Below are 10737 nucleotides of genomic sequence, written 5' to 3'. Positions count from 1 at the left end.
TTAAACAGTGGTGCTATTCCAAGACCTAAGTCAATGGTGTGTTCAGTCGTCATTGCGTTGTGGTTTAAACAGTGGTGCTATTCCAAGACCTAAGTCAATGGTGTGTTCAGTCGTCATTGCGTTGTGGTTTTTAATTTGGTACTTCTGTGAGAACCAATGTGATATAATTGGGATAAGGGATGAACTAGGATTCTGGAAGAACAGGGTCAGTCAACCATGGAAACCTACTGGGGGACCTTGGGCAAGTCACTCTTTCAGCAAAACAGCAAACCCCTGAATAAATCTTGCCAAAAAAATAAAAATAAAACCCTAAATGATGGTATGTGATCAGGTTTTCTTAACAGGGACTGGCTACTGGTGTATTTCTGAGCACAATGCAAGGTGCTCGTTACAAAGTCCTACAAGTTACCTGAAAGTTCATATCTACTTCTAGGAGTCTGCTTATGTCTTGAGATCTTGGTGGTAGTGGGGCTTTTCACTGTTCCACTATCTACATAGGTATATGTGATGGGAACAAAATACAGGGCCTTTATGGTGGCTGCTCCTAGGCTATAAAGAGGCTAGACTGGCACCATTCTTTCTGTCATTTTGTATGCTAGTGAAAACCTTTTTGGCATTTGAGGGATGACTGCCTGGGGGAAAGGGCCTTTATGTGTTGTGTTGTTTATATTTGCTCTTTTTAATTGTTAATTTTAACTGTTTTTAACTGAATTGTTAGTTTAATTATATTTTTAAGCTTTGTAAACCACCTTGAGTCCCAAAGTGGAAAAGGGCAGGATATACACTGGTGCCTCGGGATACGAAATGATCGGGTTACGAAATTTCCGGGATACGAAAAAGTTGGATTGGCAAAAACTGTTTCGGGTTACGAAATATTTTTCGGGTTACGAAATTCATTTCGGCGCGAAATTCAAATGCTGCAAAGTGCAGCTATAGGCTTTCCAGTGCTAACGGAAAGCCTTTTCGGGTTACGAAATTTTCGGGTTACGAAAGGAATGGCAGAACGAATTAATTTCGTAACCCGAGGCACCAGTGTAAAATTGTTATTATTATTTATTTCTCTGCCTCCTTCTGCACCATAAAAAAGCAGCTTCTTCAGCCACAAGGAACAAGTGTGGGGTTGCACAGGAGGTTAATACCTCAGTTCTGTTGACAAGTTCTGTTTCTGGATCCTAGCCAAGGTACTATAGTGCATTAAGAGTTCAAATAAAATATCAATGATAGAAGGTTAGCAAACTAAACCCACAGTAATTCTTTACTCACTTGTTCTTTTATGTCTTTGGTATATTCTTCTTTGGCTTTCTCCAGTTGCTGTTTAAGATCACTAATAGCTTGAGCTTTTTTGGCAATATCAGCCTCCATTTCTTTCATCTTATTTTCATACATTCTAGAAGTAGCAGAAAATTCATTTCTATTAAAACTATAATATTTGCAGATAGTAAAAGAAAATCTCAAATTGTTATGTCAAGAATGAACAGCAAAGAGAAACTATTTAAAATAATAGAGCACAAGTAGTATGTTTTATATAGTACAGTACAACAAAATTAATGGTTTATAAATCATATTAAGGTGTCATCTGCTGTGGAACATGCATAACCCATGCTTAAATGCCTAATTAACAAATTGTAAGCCGCTCTGATAGCCTTGGCTGAAGAGCGGGGTATAAATTAAAAAAAATAAGTATTATACATAGCAAAATCTTCCAAACTGTTAAAATTCACAAGTAGGACAAATTAAAAAAAAATTTGAGGAACAGACAGCTTTGCAGTCATCTCTGTTACAGTAAATATGTAAATTGCTCTCTGCTTTTCAAATGGGAGAAGAATCTGCTTGCAATAAAATGGAGTTTACTTAACATTACAATATGTACCATTATTGCCAAAGTCCAAGTAGATGTAGAAACAAGTTTATGGGCATTAGGCAGATGATACACTGATCCAACATTGGACCATTTATCGTTGTTGGAAAGCAGATCAGCTGGGCCCTAGTTTAATATAGCCAAGTCACTCCTTGGCGGGTTACAGACCGCCCATTTGGGGCGGGCTGTACCCGCCCCTTTCCCTGGTGTATCGAGGCCTCAGCTGCTAGAACGGCAGCCGCTGAGACCCCGATCCGCCGCTTTTCAGGCTGTGGGGAAGCAGCAAAACGCCGCTTCCCCGCAGCCTGAAAAGGGGTGTCCTTGGGGCTTCAAGCCCCAAGGACACCCCGCAGCGTCCCTTGCTTCGCTGGGCGCAGCCATCTGAAGGCTGCGCCCAGCGACGCAAAGCAGCACCGTAAACCAGGAAGGAGCTCTGAAATGGAGCTTCTTCCTGGTCTGCGCTAAGGGCGCACTAGGTGCCCTGGTGCAGAGCGAGGACGTCACGTCCGCGCTGCCCCGTATAGAGGCGGCGTAGCTGTGACGTCCTCATGGCGGCGGCTGTCTGGAACGGCCGCCGTCATTTTTTACGCGGAGAGTGTTAGGGAGGTGCGGAAGCACTGCACTTCCCTAACCCTAGTACGTGCTACGCACGTACTTTAATGCGGTGTGTAACCCACCCTTGTTTTCCTTTAGCAGAACGGCATGATGAGGACTGCTTGTTGCTGCTGTGTGTTTTTACATCCATTTTGACTTATGGCAACCCTAAGGTAACCCTATCACAGGGTTTTCTTAGCAAGATTTGTTCAGGGAGGGTTTGCCTTGCCTTCCTCTGAGGCTGAAAGAGTGACTTGCCCAAAGTCACCCAGAGGGTTTCCATGGCTGAGCAGGGATTAGAACCCTGGTCTCCGGAGTCATAGTCCAATGCTCAAACCATGTTGGCTCTCAAACTAATTAATTACTTCAACTTAAATGACCCTCAATGCGTATCTTTTAGCCAGGATCCTGTGTTGATACTGAATATCAACAGTTCCACCCATGAAATGTGAAGGACTACCTCTGCAGCCCTCCTCCTGTGCCCTCAACATCTCTGAAGATATCAGAAACTGTTGAAAGCAGATTTTTGGGTGGCAGTGCAAAGAAAATCCTGTTACATTAGCAAAAGTATGATAACAAATTGGTCGATCCTGGTCTTTTTGATGGTGAGTATAGAAATGCAAGCAAATTTGAAAACAAGTCTCTTGTTCATTTGAAACTTTGCAGGAAATGGAAATGCCAGACTACAGTATTCTTCAATCTACCTTGTTATGACCATAGATTTCCAGCTCTTGCTGTCAGCGCCTTCAAGCTGTGGGATTCTGCTTTCAGCCATGTTTAATTTCTTTATTTTTTCTTCCAGTTCCGCAGACAATTTCTCATTTATTATTTCAAGATTAATCTTTGCTATTCGCAGCTTTTCTGCATTCTCTGCTTCCTGTTGACCAACAAAACAAGTTTGGACATAAAATTTCTTTGTGTCCCTTTATCTTCACTCTTCATGAGCCAGCTTTAACACTTCAGTACTGTTAACAAGATGTAAAAATCCCAGCTAGAAAAGTCCATTTTAGTAGTTGTAGCAATGATGAAAATGATGGTGATAAGTGTAATCAAGCTTGATTTCCTCTAAGCCAAAATGTCTTTTAGTCTTGCAGGAGGAACCAATTTATAACAATTTTCATAAAATACATGCATCATAATTGTACATTTTATAGCTGTACCTTTTTCAGCTCCTTTCGTATTCTCTCATTTTCAGCAATTATTTTTTCTGTACCTTTACTCTTGAGTTCATAGCGTGTACTCAATTCATCACTAAGGTGAAGCTTCAGTTTTTCCAGTTCAGACTTACATTTCACAGATAAAGAACAAAAAGAAATATTTATTATCTCTCAAATTGCTGATGCTGTAGTGTATTTATTGTACTATGTAGAATGTTTTTTATAAAAAAGTTTTTAGTGAATAAATTTGTTTAACTAAATTTTAATCATTAATATATATAAAAATCTAAATAAAAACCATTTGTTTTGCTCATGTGAAATTATTGGCATTATTTGAATTAGCATCATCATTCTGGGTATGTACTTTTAATATTAACAAATTCCTCTTAAAGGAAAACACATTACCTTTAAACACTCATTTTCTTGTTCCAGACTGGACATTTTTTCACTGGAGACTACTCGAGGTGCTTTCTTAAGCTCTTCATTTTCTCTTTGGACTCTTTCTACAACCTTTTTCATTAAACCGATTGTTTTTTCTAATTCTGGAATAGTCTTACCACTCCTTCCAGACTACATGGCAAAGCAATTGGGAAAGAGGGAGGAGAATAATAAAGACTTGTTAGGAAAATTAGTAAATGAAATATGATTAATATTTTCAATTGTTGGACTTCACAATTTTCTTCCCTGATTGTCAAAAACAGTTGGTGACTGATATTTGTGTCAACATCCTATCATATGCTTTAGGTACACTTGGTGCTATCACAGTCTTACATCATTGTAGAAAACAGGAGATGGTGCTGTGTGAAAATGAGAATGAAGAACTTTTTAAAGAGCAAACATGTATCCAGTTGGACATGCCAGGAGCAGCCAATGTTATCAGAGTGACCTCTGTTATTCCCACACTACTAGTTTTCATCTCCACTTGCCTCTACAGAGTAGTACTATGTAAGGTTAGCTAAAGCAGGACTGTTTGCAGGAACAGTGTGATGAAATCATAGAATCATGGAAGAGCCCACAAGGGCCATCCAGTCCACCATGCAGGAACTCTCAATCAAAGCATGCTCAACAGATGGCCATCGAGCTTCTGTTTAAAGACTTCCAAGGAGGGAGACTCCACCACTCTCCGAGGAAGTGTGTTCTACTGTGGAACAGCCCTTACTATCAGGAAGTTCCTCCTAATGTTGAGGTGGAATCTCTTCCTGCAGCTTGCATCCACTGTTCCGGGTCCTGTTCTCTAGAGCAGCAGAAAACAAGCTTGCTCCCTCCTCAATATGACATCCCTTCAAATATTTAAACAGGGCTATCATGTCACCTCTTAACCTTCTCTTCTCCAGGCTAAACACCCCCAGCTTCCTAATTCGTTCCTCATAGGACACAGTTTCCAAACCCTTCACCCATTTTAGTTGCCCTCCTTTGGACACACTCCAGTTTCTCAACATCCTTTTTGAATTGTGTTGCCCAGAATAGGACACAGTATTCCAGGTGGGGCCTGACCAAAGCAGAATAAAGTGGCACTATTACTTCCCTTGATCTAGACACTATACTTCTATTGATGCAGCCTAAAATTGCATTAGCCTTTTTAGCTACTGCATCATACTGCTGACTCATGTTCAACTTGTGGTCTACTTGGACTCCTAGATCCCTTTCACTTGTAGTCTCGTTCAGCCAGGTGTCCGTCCCCCATCTTATATCTGTGCATTTCATTTTTCTGCCCTAAGTGCAGTACCTTACATTTCTCCATGTTGAAATTCATTTTGTTAGCTTTAGCCCAGCTTTCTAGCCTATTCAGGTTATTTTGAATTTTGATCCTGTCCTCTGGGATATTAGCTGCTACTTCTAATTTGGTGTCATCTGCAAATTTGATAACTATGCCCCCAATACTGTCATCCAAGACATTAATAAATATATTGAACAGCACTAGGCCCTGGACATAGCCCGGTGGGACCCCACTGGTCACTTCTCTCCAGCACCCTTTGGGTTCGGCCAATCAACCAATTACAAATCCATGTAACAGATACCTTGTCTAGCCCACATTTTACAAGCTTGTTTGCAAGAATGTCATAGGGGACCTTGTCAAAGGCATTACTGAAATCGTGTGTAAAAAGATAGATGCTTCATAGGCTTAAACAATGACTTTAGAGAGAAGGGTTTTAATGGATGTACTAAATCAATTCTATTCATTATTTGATATATTTTGAAGGTGTTAATGTGTTTTAATTTTGCATTTTAATATTTGTAACATACTGGGGCTTTGTTGGTACTTGCTTATTTAAATTATGTTGTATGCCCCTTTAGATCCCAGTTCTGGGGAAAAGGCAGGATACTGATCAATTTAAAAATAAAGAATAACACTTAAACAATGATGAAACATGGTAGCCTGAAATGAAACCGGGAAAAAGTTTCTGAGGTAATAATATGTTAGGGCTTGACAATGGAAGCTTGTTAACAATCACATAAGGAACACATCACATCTGACAGTAAACTGAACTGAAAGGATATACATATACTAACCAGTGGCATTGTAAAGACCTCAGATGATGGTGTTCTGAAGGACACTCCAAAATAACATTTAATGGCCCTTGGTAAAGGCTAACTGAAGTGGGTTTTAAGGTAGCTACACATCATTGGCCCGAAGCTGTGGTTAGCACAGTTTACAAGAACCAGACACAGCACTGTTAGGAGTAGCTGAAGCTGAAAGCAGAGCAGAGGCTGGGAGGAGACAGGACAAAAGGCTAAGGGAAGAAAACTAAGAAGAGAAAAAAAACTAGAATAATATTTACAGCCTAAATGGTGATGGGGAAGGACAGGAAGACAGTAGATATTGACAAACAGTTTCAGAAGTACTTATACTTAGAGAAACAGAGTAGGCAAATGATAATATGAAAATCCAGAGTCTTTTGTGTGGTACACTTTCTGGGAAATAACACCTAATTGAAACAAAACATTAATAAGATGGGGAGCAAAGCAAAAGAATCTCCTTGAGATTTCATTTCTAAAACCAATTCTCTTCTTGTGTAGTGAGTGGCTGGTGTGTAATGAACTAGATTTAATTAAGCAAGGTGACTCCCATATTCTTAGTAACTTTACCAAGTGTAAATATAAGGTAGAACATCAAAAGTTATAATATTTTACCTATAATATATTACTAATTGAGAAATATTTAGTGATTAAATTGTATTTATTTATCAATAAGTATTTTTGGTAAATAAGCATTTGTGCATACATTAATCCATATAATGTATTATTTTCCTGTTTTAGCTTTGGCAAATAAAAGGATGACAAAGATTTTGTTTTGCCTTGTCCTCAAAACACAAATTCCAGAATGTGATTCTTACCCCTCTGACATTGCCTAACTTCCGCTCAGCTTCTGCCTTTTCTCGCTTCAGAAGTTCACACATTTCTTTCAAATCAGCCACTTGATTCTAAGAAAGAATAAAACAACAGTTTTATCCCACTCTGTACTGCATTCAAAAATGTGGGTTTATATGCATAAACGCTCATGCAAAAATAAAAACCGGTTAGACGATTCTTTCCCCCTTCCTCCTTTTTGTTCTATTGGAAAGAATTTTTCTACAAATGACTTCTTAAACCAGAAATTGCATATAAGTGACATGCAGACAAAAGGGAAAGAAATCATAATCAGTTGCTGTACTGGACCTCACAGAAATCTGCTGCAGCAGAGCTGTATGTCCATTGCTCTACACGATCTTGCCTAATACATATATATTTCCAACAATAATACTAGCAATACAGTATGGGTCTACAAATACCACTCCATTTTCACCTCAATCTAGTGATGCTCAACGAAGTCATAATTTTCATGAAGCACTTCCCTATCAATGATCAGGTAGTTTGGTATGTAAAAATATTTTGAAAAGAGTAACTGGGCTCAGCTATCATGACAGATCATTGGAAATATAGAATCGATCATGAGAAGAATCAACATATGGGGGAAGCAGACTTTTATATCCAAATGAGAAAACTGCAACAGAAAGCAGTTGTGTGTCTTAATGTGGAAGCCATCTGTTTGTATTGCATGCATTTCAATGGGAATCCTACTGAAGACATATTATTGTTGATCTGCTGTAACAGCCTTTGAATATACAGTAACTCATTGCATTCACTTCCAGGCTAGAGGGAAGAGAAAGAGATGTATAATTTTGATTTTATAAAAATAGTGCAAGCCAAAGACAGTAGCTGCAGAAATACAGCAGAATTAACCATGTTTATATGCATCTCACAGATCTCTTATGGTATTTCCCTGGGTTCCTGTCCATGTCAATAATGTTTGACATGCGCAGTGGTTCCTGAGCTATTTGGTGGGGGACCAATAGTGCCCCCCATGTGCCAGGGACTATTTGTGCTAATTGGCTACACTTGTGGGGCTTTTTGATTGTTTCTTCCTAGAAACTCTCTTTCTAGCACTTTAGGTAGAACGAGGAAGAGTACATTGTGTGGTTATGCAACTCTTGTTCTAGCACACTCAAATCTTTTCAGCTATAAACAATTACAGCTATCAGAAGTTCAAGAACCTACATTGAAGATTAATACAGTAACACATATGATCACACAAAATCAATAAGAAAGTATTCCAGTGTAAAATATTCAATTCTGTGTGGTAATTTGGAAACAACAGCCCTGTAACTTTTTTTTCTTCTATCTCACCAATGTCAAGTTTGCTACTCTCAAACTTTTTACAGGGAAGAAGCCCAGTTTGTTGGTGTGAAGCCAGCCATGAAATGTGACATTTTTATCTGGTAACATGAATGATTAGAAGCCTTAGGACTAAACAATCAACCTACATGCAATATATATATATATACCTTTAATCTTGGTAAGTCTTTATTGGCTTGCTCTAGCTGGAATCGAAGTTCCATATTTTCAGATGACAACATTAGGTTCTCCTTTTGAAGCTCTTGTTCCTTTTGATACTGATCATCTGATCCTAATCCGGATGTCTTAAGAAGCAGAAAGAAGTATAAGGCATGTCAACACACTGAATATTTGCATTTTGTTAAGTTTGACAACAATATTGTCGGAAACAATTATGTATGACACTGTAAAGTAAGCCTCTTATATGCCCCTATTGTCCATAAATTTGATGGGTGGCAGCAGAGGTTTTGACATATGCTCTGTTTAGCTGTATAATTTTCCAGACAGTCAACACATCCAACCACTGAAGAAAATGAAAATGACTTTATTTTGGAACTTAGGGTAATAACAGTAACTAAAAGGGAAGATAAAAAACAGAGGAGGTGGAATGAGCAGAAGGATGAGTGGCAGGATGTGGTAAAAATGAAATGTGAGGACAAGGTTCTGCAGACAGCAGAAAACAACTAAAACAGAAGAACAAGCCTGCCGGAGGAGCTCTAAGGAACAACCCATGAAACAGATACAAAGAATTAGGCCTGATCAGTTTATAACTTAGAGAAGCCCTGGTGGCGCAGTGGTTAAAATGCCTGTACTGCTGCCACTCACTCAAAACCACAAGGTTGCAAGTTCAAGACCAGCAAAAGGGCTCAAGCTTGACCCAGGCTTGCATCCTTCCGAGGTTGCTAAAACGAGTACCCAGATTGTTGGGGCAAATTAGCTTACAGTTGTAAACCGCTTAGACACTGCTTAGGTGGTAAACAGTATATAACTGAACATTGCTTGTTTTGTTTGTATATATATTAGAAACTATGGAACAGACCTAACAAAAATGCCCTTTGGGGGCATTAGAACTACTATGGCTCAAAGTTTAATACAAGTTGTTTATAAATTCTATACTCTACTGCTATTGTTCAATGTATATGATTTCTAAGATATTAAATCAGATATCCTGAATCTTTACATCAGTATCAATATCCCAGGAAGTAATAATAATAATAATAATAATAATAATAATAATAATAATAATTTGTTTGATTTATATACCGCTATTCAAAAGATCATAGCGGTGAACAGCAAGTAAGCTAATTAGCAAGTAAGTAGGTTTTTTAAACCAAAATATATCTTTTATGTATTTATTTGAAAGATGTTTATGTTATGGTTGTGTGTCTTCAAGTTATTTCTTATTTATGATGATAGTAAGATCACGGCATTTTCTTGGAAAGGGGGTTCAGAGGAGGTTTCCCTTTGACTTCTGAGGCTGAGAGAGTATGTCTTGCCCAAGATCACCCAGTGGGTTTCTATGGGTGAGCATATGGATTCAAGTCCTGGTCTCCTAGCCATAGTCCAATGCTCAAACCACTACACCATACTGAAAGATGTGCATTATTTATTTAATTGAAATATTTATATATTAAATTTCAGCAAAGCTATAGGCCAGTTTAGGAAAACAAGATAAAAAAATAAAGGATACATAAATTATTATTATAAAGACAGCACCATCCAAATACATTTAAAAAATGGGAGAAGGAAACATATTTGCATTGTCCTGAAATAGCAACCATGGTGCATGGCAGGCCAAATGGGGAAATTTGACAAATGGAGTGTCATCACCAGCCATATTTCAGATGGCAAGGGAAATGGGAGGGGAGCCTACAACTGCAGCTTCAGTACACAGGCAGCCTGGTTGTTCCAGTATGTGCCTTACTCCTGAACTATACTGGGCTTTAAAAGATAAACACCAGCACAGTGAATTGCATTTATAACCTATTGGCCCCATTGATTAATGTAATAGTTATTTGCAGTTATTGAACAGTCTTCAGAGGCAGCTACATTAATAATGTATTACAGTTTTATTTACTTGTATGCTATCATTCAATCCTGGTTAGCATTCATATAGCAATTTGACCAGTGCAGTCCCACTAGCTTCACCCAGAGTATAACTTAATATTTTACTGGAATTATATTGAGTAACCCAGTTTAACTATAACTGTAAAACAGTACCTACTGTTTACACTGGTCACAACTACTTTCAGTATTAAGGATACTGAGAAATTGCTTCTCTTTATTTTCTAAGAAGCAACAACAGTTGAACAGACTCATAATGGACCAAAACTTGTAATACAGATAGGTGTTATTATCGTTCTGTTCTAGGGAAACAGTCTAAGATTTTAGCATGAACACAGTGCCACTAATTTTTGTTTTTTATTTCATTTACTGCACTATCTCCACAATAATGTGTTGTACAGTACTTGTTAT

At 38.3% G+C, this 10737-nt stretch overlaps 2 protein-coding genes across 8 annotated transcripts in view; one reads left to right on the top strand and one right to left on the bottom strand.

Annotated features, from left to right (window-relative positions):
* The window catches only part of C5H12orf29 (chromosome 5 C12orf29 homolog), a 17041-nt gene extending 13944 nt beyond the window's left edge, over nucleotides 1–3097 (top strand). Inside the window, exon 8 of the mRNA XM_042467192.1 lies at nucleotides 2853–3097. Within this exon, the coding sequence (XP_042323126.1) occupies nucleotides 2853–2869 (17 nt within the window). The 3' untranslated portion in view covers nucleotides 2870–3097. The remainder of the gene's footprint in view (nucleotides 1–2852) is intronic.
* The window catches only part of CEP290 (centrosomal protein 290), a 78872-nt gene that overhangs the window by 5063 nt on the left and 63072 nt on the right, over nucleotides 1–10737 (bottom strand). For all 7 annotated transcript variants that reach the window (XM_042467179.1, XM_042467181.1, XM_042467177.1 and 4 more), the window contains 6 exons: nucleotides 8433–8567; nucleotides 6945–7031; nucleotides 4015–4179; nucleotides 3613–3735; nucleotides 3157–3329; nucleotides 1264–1387 (listed from right to left, as the gene is read on the bottom strand). In XM_042467179.1, the coding sequence (XP_042323113.1) occupies nucleotides 1264–1387; nucleotides 3157–3329; nucleotides 3613–3735; nucleotides 4015–4179; nucleotides 6945–7031; nucleotides 8433–8567 (807 nt within the window). The remainder of the gene's footprint in view (nucleotides 1–1263; nucleotides 1388–3156; nucleotides 3330–3612; nucleotides 3736–4014; nucleotides 4180–6944; nucleotides 7032–8432; nucleotides 8568–10737) is intronic.

The sequence above is a fragment of the Sceloporus undulatus genome, chromosome 5 (assembly GCF_019175285.1).
Source record: "Sceloporus undulatus isolate JIND9_A2432 ecotype Alabama chromosome 5, SceUnd_v1.1, whole genome shotgun sequence".
In the NCBI taxonomy this organism is placed as follows: domain Eukaryota; kingdom Metazoa; phylum Chordata; class Lepidosauria; order Squamata; family Phrynosomatidae; genus Sceloporus; species Sceloporus undulatus.
This window is presented reverse-complemented; position numbering and strand designations above follow the sequence as displayed.